The sequence below is a fragment of the Leucopleurus acutus genome (assembly GCF_964270905.1).
Source record: "Leucopleurus acutus genome assembly, chromosome: 6".
NCBI classification, from domain to species: domain Eukaryota; kingdom Metazoa; phylum Chordata; class Mammalia; order Artiodactyla; family Delphinidae; genus Leucopleurus; species Leucopleurus acutus.
The window spans coordinates 81190883-81211993 of record NC_139149.1 but is presented as its reverse complement, the minus strand read 5'-3'; the positions used below and the strand labels follow the sequence as shown (position 1 = coordinate 81211993).

The 21111-nt window shown below is 39.3% G+C and overlaps 1 protein-coding gene across 1 annotated transcript; it reads right to left on the bottom strand.

Annotated features, from left to right (window-relative positions):
• Window positions 1–2673: 2673 nt before the first annotated feature.
• COQ10B (coenzyme Q10B) lies at window positions 2674–19555 on the bottom strand (the record flags this gene model as incomplete). The annotated part of the gene is made up of 5 exons (XM_082841648.1): window positions 2674–3774; window positions 5196–5297; window positions 9899–10091; window positions 14346–14495; window positions 19434–19555. 5 exons carry the CDS (start codon window positions 19553–19555, stop codon window positions 3607–3609), a joined length of 735 nt encoding a protein of 244 aa, XP_082697774.1. The 3' UTR covers window positions 2674–3606.
• Between the last annotated feature and the right edge of the window lie 1556 nt (window positions 19556–21111).

The following is a 21111-nucleotide window of genomic DNA, read 5'->3' as shown; positions in this document are numbered from 1 at the left end:
AGTTAATTCTCTGTGGAAATTGAATAGGAATGAACCTCAGCCTGGGACACCAGAAAGAGCAGAGAGCTGGGGTAAGAGAGGGACCTAAAAGATTAAGGGAAAGCCTACATTCCAAACTGTGAGACCCTCAGTCCCTTACTGAACTTTCAGAATGCCAACAGCCAGGCATTATTTCTACTCCATCTGTCCCTCTTCCTATTCCCAGCCCCATATTTCTCTAGGGCAAGAGATAGAATCCTTATGTAGGAAAACCGTGAAAAAAGACCTCTAGATTCTGCCATTTGGGGAGTCTGCCAGTGAAAAGGCTGGCTCACCCGGTCACCTCACAGTGAAACTCACCAGTCAATATGCCCCCTCTTAATTCCAGTAAACCGTATAGTAACTTGCCTTCAAATATTAACGGACAAACAAGAACCATTAGACAGTCGAGGAAGCCTTCAATGTGAGAATAGCAAAACCCAGAAGGGGCCTAAGGGAAACTTAGTATCTTAAGAAAGATGAGATCTTGTTTCCTTAAAAGAAGAAAGCTATGAAATAAAGGAACAATTAGAAAACAAACCAAAAAAATCTTGGAAATTAAAACTATGGCAAATATAAAATTAACTGAAAGGTCTGAAAGACAGAATTGAAGAAATCTAAAAGGCAGAAGAAAAACAGATGGAAAATAGGAGGAAAGAAGATACAGATTTAATACAAGAAATAAAATGTCTAAATACTCAGGAATTCCTGAATGAAAGAACCAGAGAATATGGATAGGAGGAAATTATCAAACAAATAATTGAAGGAAATTCCCCAGGACTCAAAGAAATGAGCCTGTGACTGAAAGGATCTGTAAGTTGCCCTGCACAATTAATAAAAGACAGGGCAACACGACCGATCAGCATGCATTTCCAGACTACCCAAGTTAAAGAGTAGATTTTAAAAGCTTCTAGAGACCAAAAAAAGGATGCTAAAACGAAGTACTGGTTATAAGAATGGCATCAGACTTCTCAAGAGCAGCACCAGATGCCAGAATACAATGAAGTCAGATTTTCAAATTATGGGGGATGGGAGGGATTATTTTTAATGTGGCGTTCTATACTCAATCAAGTGTGAATATAAAACAATGACATCTTCAGATACTCAGGGATTCTAAAAATTTAGCTCCCATTTGCCCTTTCTTAGGAAGCCACTAGAGGATTTCCTCAGCATTTTGAGAGTTAGAAAATAAAAAGGAAGCCAAAGATCCAGGAAATAGGAACCCCAAGGAGAGGTGAAGGGAAATCCTAGGATGATTAGGGAATTACACTTGCACAACAGCAACAGCGTGGAGAGCAACCAGTTCAGATTGGAGCAGGATGAAAGGGTGGCTGCAAGTAACTGAATACCTAACTCTAAGTGACTTAGACACTCGAGGTCTGTTATCTCATGTAACCAGAAGTGCCCACTACAAGGTTGGTTCATTCAACCCTTGATGTTAGGGTTCTGAATTGGCTTTTCTGGAATCATCGCCTCTTCCCTTTTTGTGAAAAGATGGCAGATGTAGCTGCAAACTTCACAGCCTCACGCAACCAGACAAAAACCAAGGAAGAGAAGTTTCTCTTCCAAGTTTCTTTCCACAGAGATAAAAATCTTATCTATCAAGTCCTATCCCATCAGTCTTCCCCTCAGATTTCACTGACCAGATGCCAATTCAAGAAGTTTATAAAGGTGGTGGTGTTTTCCCTCTTAAGATATGGAAAGCACAGGTGCCAAATTTTAAGTCCACAGGTCACAGACTTCAGAGCAAACACAAGAGCATACATATCTGAGCCAGAATGCATGGGTTTGTCTCTACCACTTACCAAGACTTGTGTTCTGACAATACTTGGGGAACCTCATGGGTCAAAGGGATGGCTAGGTCAAGGCAATATTTGGGCATTCCTGGGTTCCCTAACCAAAATACCATGTACATACTATCATAATACCAGTCCAGTTACACCCAACCACTAAGTTAGATTCTAAACCTAAGTCTACTTTATGGCACTTTAAGAATAGTGGTAAAGTACAAGTTCTTACTTCCATTAAAAGTGTAGTAATACTGTAAAGGGAAAAAGAGAAAATATCTGGGGTCTTATCTTTGCCACTTAAAAAAAAACTTTGTTTTTTAAAAGGTGCATAATTTTTTTTTCTTTTTTTGGCTGTGCCGCTCGGCAGGCGGGATCTTAATTCCCTGACCGGGGACCAAACCCACGCCCCCTTGCAGTGGAAGCGCGGAGTCTCAACCACTGGACCGCCAGGGAAGTCCCTAAAGGTACATAATTATATACAAACTACTTATGCTCTGGGAAGATACCTCATTTATACGTGGAAAAATACTTTACCTGTGTGAAGGCATAATCAAGCTCCATGTGAGTAGACTGTAAGAATCCTTCACCACTGTATACCCACCATGTGGCAGAGAGCAGCTACTCACAACAGATTTACTGAACAAATTGATGCAAACACGCATTTGTGTAGGGAACGAACTAGTAAGTTCCCTTGCTGATCTGAGGAAACAAGGGAAGGGTAATTAATGCCAGAGGGTTGTTGGGTATGGAATGAAGGAAGGGAAGGGAATCAATATTGATTAAAGGAAGACTGAATTTTGCCCAGATTTTTTTCTGTGGAAGTATTTTAAGACATTTCAATAACCAAAATAACTGTACAAAAAATAAACAAATTAACTTTATTAAGTTACCACTTCAGTCCTTACATTGATTTGTTTACAAAAATATCAGTTTGAAATGCATTACTGAAAGTGAGTACACACAATAAATAGAAAATAAGGATGCATGGTGCTGGAGACATCTCAACCAACTTATCTTCATCTACTGCCCACTGTTGTAGACAAAATTGGACACCAACTTATTATCCTCATGTACTGCCCACTGCTGTAGACAAAATTTGACACGCAAACAGCATTTTTGAAAGAGCAGTCGAAGTACCGGGGAGAGGGCTGCAAACTATGAGAAAAGTAGCTTAAAACTCTGGACCACTAACCAAAAAAAAAAAAAAAAAAGAAAAATCACTATCTGGAAGCTAACCTCAGTATAACAGCGAATTATCTACTACTACCCACAAGAACAATTTAAAAATAAGAAAAGTGCCAGGGAACCTTCATTAACAGTATTTTTAAGTCAAAGTTTTTACTTTAAACATCTGATGATTACTCAAATATTCTAAGCCATGAGGCAGACCCTAAGACAATAAGTTATAAATAGTCTGAATTTAATAACTTAAAAGTGATATGGTTAATATAATACACACTGCATGAGTATCTCAACCAACCTCTTTCAGGTGAGGTGATAACTAAAAGGTTTAAATTTACAGTTTCAATTTCTGTTCAGAAGAGTGATGTCAGTATTCTAGCAATAGTGATGACATCCCATTATTGTAAATATGCTAATATACATATTACTCTGAATTACACTTGATTGAATTCTATGTACACGTGGTTCCATATTCCAAGTGCAAATTTTCAGTGGTACGGGTTTATAATCAAAGCCAGTTTGACAACTGCTTTCTGACTTCTGAAAGCAAATGATGAAAGTACTTCCTAAAAGTGAATAAACTAGTTACAAGTAGGTGACCATTTCCTTTTTCTCTTTACGTGTGATGAACTTCATGAAGCATTAATTCCCGAGGTATATTTGTTTCTGGACCATACAGCTTACATGCTCTTCTTTCAAAGGCAGCTACCATCTGCTTTACAACTTCATCGAAAAACAATGTGGCAAGCTGAGAGTGTAGAAGTGAGCGAAATTCAAAAGAAATCTGTAGGAAAATGTTAATAATTATTTTAGAAAGATCTTTCTTTTACTCAATCTCCACTTAGGGTAATGGTGTTCACACTGTGAAATGTGTTACTTGGCCCAGTACCTAAGGCAGAGCTCTATGGGTCTATCTAGATGAGATTTTAACATCCCTCAGAAGAGGGAGATTTGTTTACTGCAGTAAGCACAACAACGGCTAAACAATAAGCTTAAGTAAACAAGGCCAATGAATCTCATTTTGGGGCAAAGAGTCTGCTTTTACTAAGTTAAAGAAACCTGGAAAAAAGCTTTGCTAAATACCATGTTTATCACTTTGCCTTCTTATTAATACGCCCCTTTTCGAGCTACCTTACCTCCCAAAAGTAAATAAGGGAAATGATTCTTCTGATATGGTATTCCCATGAGAAGTAGTAGCAGAAAGATGAGATTAACCCACAAAATAGATGGTGAAGGTGGTTCAATCTTAAAGTAGACAATGATTTAGAACTAACTTTATATCCCCTCAAGACAGAATTCAAGGCAACCCAGTTTAAGAAATAATATCTTAAGGACCTTAAATATCCATTAACTTCTGAATGTTTTAATTTTAAAATAATTTGATTTATAAAAAAGTTGCAAAAACAGTACTAAGATTTCTCATACACCCATCACCCAGATTCCCTTATTTCAATGTCTTATATAATCACAGTACAATTAAAACCAAGAAATTAACAGAGGGAGTTACTATTACTAGATAATAATGCTATTATCTAATCTAGAGAGGTTTCATTCAAATTTCCCCAACTGTCGCATATATGCCCACTAATTTTGCAATGAAAGCAACTTAAGAGCTGAGAATAGCATACAGTAATTTACTCAAAATTATAACCATTTCTTCTTAAAATATTTATTTATTTGGTTGGTTGGTTGCGCTGGGTGTTAGCTGAGGCTTGCAGGCTCGTTAGTCGTGGCACGTGAACCCTTAGTTGCGTGTGTCTTATAATCTATGGACTTGTAAAAATTAGAAAATAGAGAAGGGATGACTATTCAAGGTTTCAAGGAATAAAATAGAAAAAGAGAAAGGGTCATTAGCGTTCTTTTCTTTTTTTTGGCCGCGTCGCACAGCATGAAGGATCTCAGTTCCCCAACCAGGGATCGAGCCTATGTTCCCTGCAGTGGTAGCACAGAGTCCTAACTACTGGACTGCTAGGGAATTCCCCTAGCATTTTTTCTTATCAAATTAGTGCAAAAAAAAAAAAAAAGTGCAGAAAAAGGTATTCAATACTCAAGAAATTTGAGATTTTTAAAAAAATGTCTTTCAGTAATTGCTATGCACGTAGGTTATTAATTATGACATCTGGGTTCTAATAAAAATGGATTACTCCTTCTTTACCAACTTCACCTGATGTTTGGAACAAATAGAGGGCTTTATGAGAGACTTACTGAAAAATCCAAAGTACAAGTTCTTGGGTAGCCAGGAAGACCTGGGCTAAAACGCCATACAGTCTCCAAATGATTGAAGAGCTTCCCATCAGTACAGGATGCCTAGAACAAAATGAAAAAAATAAAACCACAGTTAAATACCATTTGGATTGTGTCCAGAATCTACAACTGAAGATGATTTCTTTGAGAAGTAAATATTTTTATAGGTCAGACCACAGGTGACAAAAACATCTCATTGTTAGCTTGGTACTAGGAAGTGATCTCTGGCCAATATAAGCCATTTTCCTTTCTCCTGGATCCCCAAGATTGCCACTTGTTCTCTTCCACTGCTGTCACCCACTGTGCTACTCAGAGTTCTCCTCCCACAACAAAACAGGGAGTGACTACCTGGAAGTTTATTTCCAGCTCTGCCACTTATAAGTGATCCTGAACAAGTTAATTCCCTGTACTGTATTTCCTTAATCTGTAAAATGAGTATAATGCCTGTCTTATACCATCAGTACGAGATAGCTAAATTTAACATTTGTAAGGCATTTGGCACAGATTCCTAGAACAATTCTATAATTCTTCTTTGCAACTCAAAGATTTTCTATCAATCACATTTAGTCTTTCCCTAACTCATTATTCTTTATTTCTAGAGGCCTCTATGGTTCCAGTTTTCCTGAAAGTGTGGCCCTGACCCTTGTCCCTGACCCACTGCTTTCTGACCTCTCTTCTGTGCTCATGTTTATTTTACATGTGTGTGTACACACTGAAACATAATACACAGTAATACTATGTGCAGTGCATCCTGACATTTCCCATTCTATATCATTAAAAAATGTTGGTTGAGACCCATTAAAGAGTTGCCTCCTGCAGTGTGAAAAATGGTGGCCAGAACCATAGTTACTAGTCCATTGTTAGGACATGTTATGACCTTGAATGAAGTTCAGTTTCAGGGCTTCCCTGGTGGCGCACTGGTTGAGATCCCGCCTGCCGATGCAGGGGACACGGGTTCGTGCCCCGGTGTGGGAAGATCCCACACGCCGCGGAGCGGTTGGGCCCGTGAGCCATGGCCGCTGAGCCTGCGCGTCTGGAGCCTGTGCTCCGCAACGGGAGAGGCCACAACAGCGAGAGGCCCGCATACCGCAAAACAAACCAAAAAACTTTAAAGAAGTTCAGTTTCTTTATTTACTATCCTAAGATGCCATCTGGGCCTTATTATACTAGTAGACAATTGACCTCAAGAATATCTATCACCTTCCCTCAGAAGCAGGCTATTTTTTTAAATTCTTGTTTCAGTCTACACTCCCCTCCTCAATTAAGCCTTAAGTTTTCAGCAATTCTGGCAAATCCTGGGGCCGATAAATGATCAAGCCCCTCTACCCCCTTTCTTTTGGATAAGTTATCCCCCTCAAGAATTTAGACTGTCCCTTTCCTGAGGCTACACACTACAAAATATATTGCAAAATAAGGACCTGCGTAGGTAAACTCTGTTTCCCCCAAAGTAAACAGTCATTTTTTCTCCCATAGCTATAGCCTACCTAAACACAGAATATAGGATTATTTCTCTGACTATATCTGGATCTCTCTAAAGATGGTTCAAACTGGGGGCTAAAGAGCTAAAAATCCATTTGCAGTTTATTCCTCACTTCCTCTTCATCTAAACCCTTTTGAATTAATTATCAGATGGTAACACGGTAGAATCATTATAAACTGCATCCATACTAAAATGCATTTAAAAAGATATGCTCTAGTTACACATTTATAAAAAGAACATATTATTTTAATTTTTAATATGGAAACCAGTGAATGTTTTAAAACTTATTTAGACACGATAAAATAAGTCATTAAAATACTAACTACTTTAATAGCTGATATGCTAAGTCACTGGGGAGAAGTAAAAATTTTCTTCAAAGAGTTTGGCTTTATATATAGTTCAATAATGGCCATCCAATTTTTAAAACCATCAAAAGTCTATAATAAAACCATATTGTTTCAGTTATCCAACTTCGTTTATTTACTTTTTTTGTTTTTGGCCATGCCTCACAGCTTGTGAGATCTTAGTTCCCCAACCAGGGATCAAACCCATGCCCCCTGCGGTGGAAGCCTGGAGTCTTAACCACTGGACCACCAGGGAAGCCCCTGTTTACTTTTATTTTTAATTTTTTTAAACTTTTAATTACCCAACTTTAAGATAATGCATTCCACCTTTCTTTACAACCACATAAGAAGCTTATAGGAAATTTAATAGTGAAGGAGAAACAGCTGTTGGGAATAATCACTATAATATAGCACCTTCCTCTGACCACTTTTTCACAAAATGTGGCAGTGCTATACTCATATCAATAATCCAGCTCGAGGACCCATGGATTTTTACTGTTTTTTTTGATGTTGGGGGTAGGAGTTTATTAATTAATTAATTAATTTTTGCTGTGTTGGGTCTTCGTTTCTGTGTGAGGGCTTTCTCTAGTTGTGGCAAGCGGGGGCCACTCTTCATCGCGGTGCGCGGGCCTCTCACTATCGCGGCCTCTCTTGTTGCGGAGCACAGGCTCCAGATGAGCAGGCTCAGCAGTTGTGGCTCACAGGCCTAGTTGCTCCGCGGCATGTGGGATCCTCCCAGACTATTGGTACGCTTTGATAGGGACAATACTGCCAAAGATCTCATTCCTAACAGAGATACTGAACACAGTAGGAAGGCTTCTGGCCATTACAGATTCAGGTAGACTAGAATCACTGACATGTTAAGTCACAGGCACATTTGGGGCAGCTAACAATTCACAGAAAATGTCACATGGCTTCTGCTGCTTCCTCAGTTATAGTAATTTTTATTATATGTCACATATGTGTATCAGGTATTAAAATCCAGAACCTGAACCCAGGGAAAATTGAAAGCTGAACATAGAGAGTTGTGTGTTATTCCCAAATATGTCTTTAAACAATAAACTAGCACACTAAGTGAGACAGCTTATTTTAATGGAAAAATAGTTTTGGAATCAGACACACACAGTATGAATTTGTGTAGGGCTCTTAATTTCCCTAAGCCTCATAAAATTGAGATAGCAATGACTATCTAATACATATTATTATAATTTAAAAAAATAGTTTCCTCCCTCCTTGGCAGTGTTAAAAGTTACTGAAATTATTATGAACATCTGTGGATCTACAATAACCCAAGAACACAGTAGTGAGAACTTCATAAACAAAGAGGCCTCATGACTCCTGTCGTTGTAGTACTGGTGCTGAGGATACAGAGATGAAAAAGAGAATCTCCCATTCTCTCAAGCAGCTCGATTTTGTCAAGCAGAAATACAAATAAAGAAATTACACTACAGAGTGATAAGAGAAATAAATAAAGCACGTGCAAAGCCCAGAGGAATCACCGAGGTAGAACTAGTCATCTATATGAAAGGAAAGGGAGAAAGCAGGTTGGAATTTGAAAGATTAACAGGCAAGGAATTTTCATTATAGGTAAAAGAGGGAACAATATGCAAAGGCACAGGGCTGTGGAATAAGCACTATATGGTTCATTCATGGAAGCCAGGGAAAGGAAGAAAGCCAGGAGGAGAAAATGAGACTTTAGAGTTCTTTTAGTTAGATGCAGGATATGTTAAGATCTAAGTTATGAGAGTCTGAATGGTAAGAGACTGAGGTCAGGGGACTCAATTTTAAGATTACAGAGATATTTGCTGCTGTCAGACAGACTAGAGTCTTGGCTGTGTAACCTTATCTAACTCTTCTAGGCCTTAGTGTACTCAACTATAAGATGGAGAATAAAATTTGCATCTCAAAGGGCTGTTGTGAAATGTAATTCAAGTAAAGCACTATAAAGAGCTCAATATGTTAGCTATTTTAAGTGTAGTATAGTAGGTGAAAACTCCAAAACTGTGAGGCAAACAGGTGAAAACAGTCGTAATAACGACAGAGTCCCACAGTGGGGCACAGTCTTTTAAGTGGAGTTGAAGTTTTGAGATTGCGACTAGGGTGGACTCCAAGGTCTTAGCTTCACTGGACAGTATACTCTTTCTGGTATGAGAGTTGCTCCTCCTCAATGCCTGACAAAGAGGTGACGAAGGAATTTAGCTCTGGCCAATTACCAAGGAATGATACCACCACTAAATCCTGTGAGCACAAAACACAATTCAGCTTTGAAAGTCTTTGGTCATCACATCTAGAAATTCAAAAGAAATGGGCATTACTCTATGGAATTCTGCCTTTTTGTGTGTTGAAGTCTGGGTACCTTTTCTAAATGTGTACCCTCCTCTGAGAAGAGTAAGATGCTTAATATATGCGTGCAACAACACTTGGCATTTCAGTACTTGGTACATGGCAGGATGACTTCAATAATGTTTATGTTCTCCACATTTATATCTTTTCTACCTTTCTGCATCCTCTCACCACTTTCCCTTCCTTAACTTAAGAAAAAGTAGTGCAAGTATTAAAATATTTCTCACTTGTGCGGCCAAATCCTTCCTGTGGGTCAACAGTCCTCAAGAGAAGGACAAAAGAAAAAGCTTCTAATTTCCATGTTCTAGTTAAATTTCTATTTGGAAAGAATAATGCTAATATTGTGTAAAATAACATGATTTAAGAGATATAATAAATAGTTTGTTTTTTCCCTCCTCCTATTAGTTTAGGGAAGTCTTCTTAATGCTATTATACTTTAACCCATTTAACATAATATTTGAGGAATATTTAAAAACAACAAAAAACAAAACCATTACCTTTACCAAATGTGGTTTCACCAAGGTTACCACTGATGTATAGCGCTCCAATACAGGTGGAAACCCAATTTCTAATCGTGTTTTGCAGTATCCAGATCTCCTTGATATTACATCTGATTTTTTGCACCAAGGAACAAAATGCTTGTAATCCTCCATTCCTGATACTACATCATACATTTCCTGCATAGAATATCTTAAAAAAAAAAAAAGGAGAGGTGTTAACTGCATCTATTTATATGGTATATGTATACTTTAAATTGAATATGAATAAGGTTTACTATGTATGAGGCAATAAATCATTTGGCACACATATAGAACCACACTCTGGGATGAATGTCTTTAAAACACAGAAAATAAAAGGATAAAAGGGAGCTAAACATATGTCTATAGCAGAGCTTACAATGTGGCAGACCACAGGTTGAATCTGGCTTGCAGATATGGTTTTTAAAATTTTAATTAGTAACCAGCATTTAAAAACTGAGACTTTGAGAGAAAAAAACTAGAAGCAACCTAAATATTTGGTTGATAAACATTAATAATTGCTTAATAATAAATGGTTGATGAATTATGGTACACTCATACTGTGGAACTCTATCAGTTATCTAAAGGGATTAAGATCAGATGTACAGTTGACCCTTGAGCAACACAGGTTTGAACTGTGTGGGTCCACTTATACACGAAGTTTTTTCAGTAAATTTAGTACCTGTATTTTCATTTTACCGATCTTTAAATTAAATGTGAGGGAAAGTCTGTGTTCAATTAGAGATCACAATATGTGGAATCAAAACAACTAGGGTTTGAGTCTTGATTTTATTTTATTTTATTTTATTTTTTGAGTCTTGATTTTATCCAAACTGTTTCATCAGCTTCCTGCCTTTGGGTGAGTCATTTAACAATTCCTCGTTTGGAGACAGAAATAGCAGTATGCAGATTTCTTTTACTGTGTGGGGGTCTGCACCCCCTAAACACCCCACTTTTCAAGGGTCAACCGTATACTTTAGAGCAAAGAGGTTTACAATATATTGCTATGTGAAAAAAGGCACACTAAAGCAGACGGGATATATATGATTCTATTATCTATTTGAGAAATATTTTAAGTGTATACTATATTTCCTCAATTTTAAACATTTGGGATTTTTTTCCTGAAAATAATTATGTTAATAGACTGTCTGTAATGAAAGCACATTGAAAAAGTCCTAGAAGGATACAGATTAAACAATTACCAGTTGTTAATTCAGGAAAAAGAAGTAGGAGTAAAAATAGACTAAGTCTTTTAGTATACATATTTCTAAATTGTTAAGTTTTTATACAAGTATGTGATGATTTTGTACTTAAGAAAAACATCTATTCTATACCACAAAAAAAGGAAACCTCTCATTCTTTTTATGAGCCAGCATAACATCTGAGAACCCAAGCCTCACAAAGCACATAAAAAACAAAATCTATAAACCCACATCACCTGTGGCAAAACTTCTACATATCAGCAGATATAATAGAGCAATATATTTTTTAAAAAATACAACAATCAAATGCAACTCATTTAAGGATGTTTGGATGGTTTAATACTAAGAATTATATTATTATAACCATATTAATTAGTCAAAACAAAAACATTATATGATTCCCTCCATAGACAGTTAAATACCAGAAGCATTCTTATTAGAGTTAGAAATAAGACAAAGGTGCTGTATATCATCATTGTTATCTGACATTTTTCTGAAAGTATGTCAAAATAATTAAATCAGAGCATGAAATATGAGGCACGTGTGGAAAAGAATTAGGCAAAATTATAAATTGGCAGGTGATATGACTATCAAATCAGAAGCTAATCAATTCAGAATTTAGTTATGTAGCCTGTTGAGAAATATATAAAAATTAATATCGTTCCTATACTAACAAGTAGAAAACAGTAGCATAGAAATGCAAAATACATAGAAATACAACAAAAAACCATCAGGGTTTAAATGAAAAACCAAACAACAAAAACATTGTGGATACAAGTAAAAGACAACTGAATGAGAACCAGACACATATAATTCTTGGTTATAAAGACTCACACTGTTAAAACATAATTCACCTCAAAATGATATAGTAAACAACCACATTCTAAAGTTTAAAAGGGTATTTTTGGAATATGACAGAATGAGTGTTTACACATATTTAATCTTTATGATCATGAAATGAGGCCCACAGCAGAGGGGGGGAAATAAACCTACCCTCCCCATGTTCTCAGACATTTGGAAATAAATGCCAAAATAAGTCCCATGAAGTATGAAACCTGGTAGTCTGGAAGCTAATTGTCATAAAAGTAGTCTGCACTGACTAAGAAAGCAGTATAGCATAGCAGTCAAGGGGATGGACTTTGTAGTCAGAAAGTACTGTGTTCAAATATCAACTCTAAAACATAGTAAGTCATGTGACCCTGGCTAGGCTGCTTAACCTCTCAACTTCATTTTCTTCATCCATAATTGAAAAATACCTGTACAAGTGGTTTTTTTTTTTAAATATTTATTTATTTCGCTGTCCAATCTTCATTGCGGCATGCAGGATCTTTCACTGCGGTGCTCCCTTGTGGCGTGCGGGTTTCTCTCTACTTGTGGCATATGGGTTTTCTCTTCTCTAGTTGTGGCACGGGCTCCAGAGTGTGTGGGCTCTGTAGTTTGTGGTTGAGGTGCACGAGCTCAGTAGTTGTGGTGGCGGGCTTAATTGCCCTGCCACATGTGGGATCTTAGTTCCCTGACCAGGGATCGAACCCACGTCCCCTACATTGGAAGGTGGATTATTTACCACTGGACCACCAGGGAAGTCCCTATAGGCTTCTTTTAAGGGTTAAGTGAAATAGTTTTAGCATAATGCACAGTGCTTACTAGGCACTTAATAAATGGTAGCTATTATGTGTTTATGTCAAATATGGGGGAAGATGAAGATCATTAGATAAGACCAATTTGTAATAAAAAGAATTTTAACATGAGAAAGAATAAGGAAGCAAGAAAGAATAAGTAAATATGGTGGGAAAAATAAGCTTAGGAGTCATGACACAACATAATCTCTCTGAGCTTCAGTTTCCTCATCTCTAAAATGGGAATAATACCTAGTTCACATGGCTATTGTGAGAATTAAATGAAACAATAAATATAGAGCCCCCAGCAGTGCCTGTCAAATGGCAAGTACACAGTAAAAGGAAGATGTTATATTTCTGATTCAAAAGGAAAGCAGACCAGTTCACTATTTGATTTCTCATCCTTTTGTTGCCATGTCTCTTTTCAACAGATACCAGCTGATGCAAAGATGTCTACCTATCCAAGTATTTACACTTGCTTTATGTGGCATAATTGCTGGCCACCTGGAGGCTACAATTACATAGCTGTAACATGACTAGTTCTTGCAAATAATATCTGAAAGTAAGCACTGGGTGTCACTTCCAGACCAATATGATTAAGAACCACGTGTATCTTTTTAAGAGACTCTGAAGACTAAGGAATTACAAAAGTCACAAGTTGGATGGAGCCTGGCTTCCTGAATCACTACTCGAGGATTGCTGCCCATGGATTGGGAATACCCACTTCAACTTTACATGAGAAAGAAATAAACTTCTGGGTTTTACCTGTATGGTTGCTAGCATTACCTTAACTAATACAGTGACTATCCAGTAATAACGGTCAATTATGTGACAAAAGTTATGAGTATGCCCAACGTTCTTTACTGCGGAAAAATTAGAAGGGAAAAAGCAACTAAATAAAATGAATGAAAAGTACTTTTAGAAGAATTCATGTAATATTTAATGGCCTGTTGGGAATTAAGACCCCCTTGTAGAAATTCCCATATGAAGGACTGCTTGATTTCTGGTTTAGATCTGCAGACTCTCTATACTCTGCTGTATATACCCCTAGATGAGGGGCCAAACCTGGCCTGCTGCGTGGCTCTGTAAATAAAATTTTATTAGAACACAGCCAGGCCCATTTATTACATATTGTCTGTCGCTATTTTTGGGGTACAGTGACAGAGTTGAGTAGTTGCAACAGAGACAGTATGGTCCACAAACCTATTTACTAACTGGCCCTTTACAGAAAAGCTTGCCAACCTCTGCTCTAGATGGTAGGGGCCTCTTAGCATGTTTATATGTACTTACCTAGGTATGTGTGTATGTGAGGGAGCTATACAGACATATCTGGCTCAACATATCAGTAATGTTGCCACTATAAAAAAGAACAGTGTACAAAAAATGCAGGTCATAAACAGTTTAATTATTTCCTTTAAATGTCAAGATTTAAATCTATCCTATAGAGTTAATTACCACATGACTACATTCAACAAATATTTATAAAACGGCAAGGGCTAGAAAATTAGAGCTTAGTCTGTACGAAGAGAATCCAGAAAAAAAGAGGCATGATGTTCTATAGAAAATTGTGAACACGCTCTTTTAGTACAACTATTATTTTATACAAACCCTATAATTCTCCTCTCTGAATATTCTTTTCTTTTGTTTATTAATGGTGCAGCAATTCTGAAGAAAGTTCTTGCATATATCTCCTTAGGCAAAACTGAGGTATGTAGTGGAAGAGTTCTGCTCATCAGTATACCACAGGAAGCTAAATATCTAAAAAGACAAAAATTACCTGATTAACATTGACAATTAAGAGAAAACACAAACTATAGAGATTGTAAAATAACAATCATACTTTAGAAGACTGTGCAACCTTAGAATAGTCCTGAAAAAATACACACACACACACACACACACACAAGCTTTTAAAGCACCATAAAGAAACTAAAAAGGGACTTCCCTGGTGGCGCAGTGGTTAAGAATCTGCCTGCCATATATATGGAATCTAAAAAAAAAAAAAGGTTCTGAAGAACCTAGGGGCAGGACAGGAATAAAGACGCAGTAGAGAATGGACTTGAGGACAGGGGGAAGGGGGAGGGTAAGCTGGGTCGAAGTGAGAGAGTGGCACGGACATATATATACAGTACCAAATGTAAAATAGATAGCTAGTGAGAATCAGCCGCATAGCACAGGGAGATCAGCTCAGTGCTTTGTGACCAGCTAGAGGGGTGGGATAGGGAGTGTGGGAGGGAGGGAGATGCAAGAGGGAGGGGATATGGGGACATATGTATATGTATAACTGATTCACTTTGTTATAAAGCAGAAACTAACACACCATTGTAAAGCAATTATACTCCAATAAAGATGTTAATAAAAAAAGAAACTGCCTGCCAATGCAGGGGACATGCCTTTAAGCCCTGGTCCGGGAAGATCCCACATGCTGTGGAGCAACTAAGTCTGTGCACCGCAACTACTGAGCCTGCACTCTAGAGCCCGTGAGCTACAACTACTGAGCCCACATGCCACAACTACTGAAGCCCATGCGCCTAGAGCCTGTGCTCCGCAACAAGAGAAGCCACCGCCATGAGAAGTCCGCACACCTCAACGAAGAGTAGCCCTCTCTTGCTGCAACTAGAGGAAGCCCACGCGCTGCAACTAAGACCCAACGCAGTCAAAAATAAATAAAATAAATAAATTTTATTTTAAAAAAAGAAACTAAAAATACCAGCTTACAGTTATGGCTAGAAGCTTCTAACAGAAAAGGTATCTCTCCCAGAAGTTGGCTTTTAGTCTGCAGTCATGTTTTACAACGTATTCTTACCCTAGGCTTTCTAGGATATTCATCATCCAATTTTCAACTCATCTACTCAGCTTGTTTTCCCAGCTGGATCCACTGGGATCCACTGATCTACTCTATGAGATTTGAAATTAGGTCTTGCTCTCCCACTGGATATCTGGTGGCCCTGTCAGACCTGCTGCTCAGTTATCTTTTACCTTCCAATCTCCATTTCCACGTATATATGTGAAAACATATGTCAAGGTAACTAGAATGTTAACTGTTTGGGTGCTTTGTAATACAGATGCCTGATATGCTCCTGTTCACCTAAATGTTTTCAGCCTTTATTCTAATAAGATTATTGCATAACTGTTTTACACTACTATTCGTGCATTATTAGTTCACATACTTATTGAGTGCCTATTCTGAGCTAGGCACTAGGGATATAATGGTGAATAAAACAAACATGAAGATTACATTCTAGTTGGGGATTCAAAAAAAAAATCACTAAAATAGAAATGGGTGTGGGGAGATGTAATTAAGACCTTCTTTAGAAAGGGTGGTCCAGGAAGTCCTCTGAGGTTGTATTTCAGCTGAGAAATAATGGATAAGGAGTCATTAGCCATGCTAATAGATATGTATGTACATAATAAATGCGTGTGCACATATATATAAAATCTCTCTCACACATACATGTGTGTATGTACGTGGGAGGAGAGGTAGATACAGAGCATTTCAGGTACTAGGGGAAGAGTGTGGCAGCATCCAGACACTAAAACAGACTAACAGTGTAACAGCAGTATAGCAAGCCAGGGGGAGAGCACCATGAAATAATGTTAGAGAAACAGGTTGGAGCTGGATCATACTGGGGATTATTGGTGAGGATACAGCAATTTGGAATTTATTCTCAATGAGATGTTCTTGAAGTGTTCCAAGTAAGAGAGCAATATTTCATTAAATTGCATCTTCAAGTTATTTTTTAAAAGTGTAATGGAGTGGCCTGGTGAAATCTCATGTTATCATATATGAAATTTGATTTATATAAGATATGATTTACATATAAATAAAATTTCTTTAAGGACACTGAGACCCTACAGTTTGGCTGGAAGAGAAAATCAAGTTAAAGAATGACTGAAGAAATTGGCGATATTCAGCCAGAAGATAAGAGGTGATACTTGAGACTATGGCTCCAAAAATACAAGAAAAACTTTTGAACAATTAAAGCTGTTTATAAAAATTGGGTAGACTCATTCCAAAGGTAATGAAAGAAAGGTCAATGAAAATAGTTAAGCTAAATGCTTCATGACTATGGAAAAGAATCAAGCATATGAACTGTATGAATGAACTTAAGTCTCTTTTAAGATAGATTCATCTCCTAGAGAGAATAAGGGTGTCATGTGTTCCTAAAGATCTTTAAAAATATGATGTTATGTGAATTTTAAAGGCAGTGATAATATTTTTAAAAGCCTACTGTAATTTTTTTGAGTAAAGCTATAGAGTTTGCTTTAAAGTGTAATTATGCCAATAAAAGTGACTGACAGTTATTCTGCTGAATGAAGCAGAACAGTGGAAATAAAATAGTTAGGCAGGGACTTCCCTGGTGGCACAGTAGTTAAGAATCCCCCTGCCGGGCTTCCCTGGTGGCGCAGTGTCTGAGAGTCTGCCTGCCGATGCAGGGGACACGGGTTCGTGCCCTGGTTCGGGAAGATTCCACATGCCACAGAACGGCTAGGCCCATGAGCCATGGCCGCTGAGCCTGTGCTCCGCAACGGGAGAGGCCACAACAGTGAGAGGCCCGCGTACCGCAAAAAAAAAAAAAAAAAAAGAATCCCCCTGCCAGTGCAAAGGACACGGGTTCAAGCCCTGGTCCAGGAAGATCCCACATGCGGTGGAGCAACTAAGCCTGTGCGCCACAACTACTGAGCCTGCGCTCTACAGCCCGACTGCCACAACTACTGAGCCCACGTGCCACAACTACTGAAGTCCGCACGCCTAGAGCCCGTGCTCCACAACAAGAGAAGCCACCACAAGGAGAAGCCCACACATCACAACGATGAGTAGCCCCCGATCACCGCAACTAGAGAAAGCCTGCGCGCAGCAATGAAGACCCAACACAGCCAAAAATAAATAAAATTTAAAAATTAATAATAATAATAATTAGGCAGTTAATTTAGCTTCCCCCTTAAAAAAAAAAGACACAAAATATAATTTAGAATCTCTGGTAGCCACACAGATTATAAAAACCAAGCTTGGTGTTCAAAATGCCTAATCACCCATTTCCCTTCTAAGACATTCTTTAGATGTCTTTAACTGTTTTAACAGTTTTATCTATTTCGCTCACTTTTCGTATAGATACCTTCTATTATTGGAAGCCAATTACGTGGCAGATACTATACATAATTATGAACAATTTTCTGATAAATCAGACCAGAAAAAGCAGCATCTGAGATAAACCTTTATTAAAAAAAAATAATAAGACCCTTGCTTCTGAAGAGGTGAACTGGGTGTTTTGGAAACTTACTTTTCACTGTATACGGTTTTGAATTTTGTACCAGGTTCATGTAATACGGTCCCCCTATCCCCCGAAAAAGAAACACACATCTGATTACAATCATAAGGGAAATGCCTGTGTTTAAAGCAAGTTAACAGGCGTTTTCTGATCGGTCTGCATACTATGGTTACAATGCCCTGGACTGCCCATCTATTTTCACATATTATCAAGAACAATATGTCTTCAACTGCAATACGAGAACCATACAATCGTATATATGGTTAAACCATGAAATGAAAACTGGACCAGATGAAGGACAGTTTTTTGGTCACTAATCTTCCAATACTACATCCCAAATACTCTACTATAATAAAGGCCAGAATCTATGTTAATGCTTCAGCCTTGCAATGAACTCGTAAACTCTCTCCCTCTTCATTATCATAAACAGTAAATATTTTATCCTGGAATTTAAGCCTTAATTTGATCACTAAAGCAATTTTTAGTTTTGTTTATTTGCAAGCCAGCATTTTATAAGAATAATACAAAGCAGATCTAAAGCATGATACAGTATGTTCTGCTTAAAACTTTTTCAACCAATAAATGTCTAAAAGGATTTGGAGTTGGTTGGGTTGTTGGTATTTAAAAAAATTCTTCACTGAATCTAAATGTCCTGGAGCTCAACCAGATTTGTGCTTTCTCCCTCCACCCCGTAGTTCACAACTAAATTAATTTTAAACGTTAACTTTAATTTTCGAGCATAGTTTATTAAAATGGCATTAATAAAAGGAGACTAAGTGGTAGAAGTATGGAATCTTTCGTGTCTCCACCTCCATCACCTACCGAAAAAGAACCAACCAGGAAAATCGAAGGCAGACTCTGGTTCAAGATTACAGGACTTCTAAGTTACAATGGCATGGAAAAAAATCCAAGTCCCTGGCTTCGGTTTAGTTTAGCAAGCACCAAAGGGCGGGGGCAAAGACCGCTACCAGAAACTGGGAAAGCACGTCTGGCCATCGGATACGCTGGGGGAACAAAGGGGGCCTTACTGCCAGGCCACAAACTCCCACACGCCCATCAACCCGCAACTCCTGCGCCGCAAACTTACCACTTTCCGAGAGCAGCAGCCGTAGGCCATGGGGAGGAGGCCGGAAGAGCCCAAAGGCACCCCCCCGCCGAGTTGCTTTATCAGCTGCTTCAAAGTCGCTTAGCGGATGATTCACCGCCTCTCGCGAGGGCAGCGAATCACCCCCGTGACAGGCCGGCGAGCCTCCGGCCAAGGGGGTGGGGGGAAACGCGCGGCCCTGAGAAGGCAGGAGACCCTTTCTCTCCAGAGACGCGGAAACGCATCCGGTCCGCCTGCCCCACCCCAAATGCCCCCAGTCCCCTTGCTCAGCAGGCCTGGGCTGAAAACTACCCTCGCCGCTGCGCCCCAGTTGTTCATTACCTGACGTTCCGCGCAGGCCCCTGCACAGGAACCGGGGCTCCGGCTGCTGCCGCCGACTTCGGACGGCATCGCGAGATCACCTTTTTCAAGACCCTCTGACCGGTCCGAGCTGCCATCATCATCTGACTAAAACCGGTCGCCAGTAAGCCGGGACCAGGCCCACGGCACCGCCCTCCTCCGGCGGCCCGGGCCACCCGGCGCCGCCGCCATCCAGCCAATCGGCGGGCCCCCTGAGCGGTCAGACACGCCCCTTCTCCTTCCCCGATTGTGCAAAGCTGACGCACGCTCCCACTACCGCAGGGCCGACTGTAAATGCGTTCGTCATCCTGCCGGCCAATCAAAGGGAGCGCAGGGCCGCCTAGACGCACCCCTCTCCGCCGGCGGGTCTCCACTTCCCGCCGCGCGCTCTGGCCCCTTACGTAAGAACCACCGTGACCTCTCACCTCACCTCCCGCGCTGGAACTCTTCCCCGGATTCGCCAACTGCCGCGGTTCTGTTGGGTGCTGCTTCCGGTCGCGAGGCCTGCCACGTGATGCCAGCCCAGGGGCGGGAGGAAGCCCGAGGTGCTGGCTGTTGATTATGTAACTGTCCAAACCGGTGAGTGCTGGGCGGGACCCGGCATCCTTGCCGGCTGCGAAGTCTGGCCGTCAGTCTTGCTGTTAATGACTGTACCTGACGTGCTTACCCTGTGAGGTTGTTGTGAGGGCACCATATGGTCACGGCCTTAGGGAAGAGACTCGGTTCTATTTGCCTTCTTCCTGTGTGGCCAACATTTTAATTGGTGTCCGTGTATGGTTTGGGTTTCCCTTCCTCCATACAAACCAGACTTTGCTTCGATTTACCCATTTCAGGAAATCATTCATCAAGTCTTGACATTTTTTTCCCCTTTGTTTGTTCCCAGGTACTTATTTAATCTTTATATGTCATAGTTTCCTGTAAACCGTAAAGTGAGAATAGCAATACTACTTTCTGCATTCTGCTGCTTAAATGTAGTCAACAGATATTTATGGAGCACTCATTGTTTTAGGTGCTGGATAAGTGACCAAAAGTCTTTACTATCATAGAGCTTATATTCTAGAGTGGGGGAAATCAATATATTAAATCAATTAATATAATACAATGTCAGATAATCGTATGCTGTAGAAAAAAATAAAGCAGGGAAAGGAGATGGAGAGGGGTAAGGTGGGGTGCTGTTTTATATAAGGTGGTCAGATGGGCCTCTGAGGAAGTGATAATGAACAGAGGCCTAAATGAAGTGAGGAGGTGAACGATATGACTGTTTGAGGGGGAAAATATCTTCAGGTGGAGGGAACAGCAAGTGCAAAGGCCCCAGACAGAAACATTCTTGCCTTGTTTTATGAGGAGCAAGGGCTTTGGATCACAGTGAGTGAAGAGAGTGGTAGGAAATGAGATCAGAGGTAGTGAGGGCTTTTTCATAGTACTTGGGAGGCCGTGGTACCAACTTTGGATTTTACTCTATGTGTGAAGGGAAGTCATTGAGGTGACTTGATCTGATTTACATTTACATAAATATTCCAGCTTCTGTGTGTATGTATGATTATTATTTTCTACTCTTGCTTTGTTCATTGCAGTCATCCCTTACGAGATGCTTTGTGGAGTGAGTTGAAATCACCAGCTACAAAGAACGTCAAGCACTTTTTTTTTTAAATACATTTAT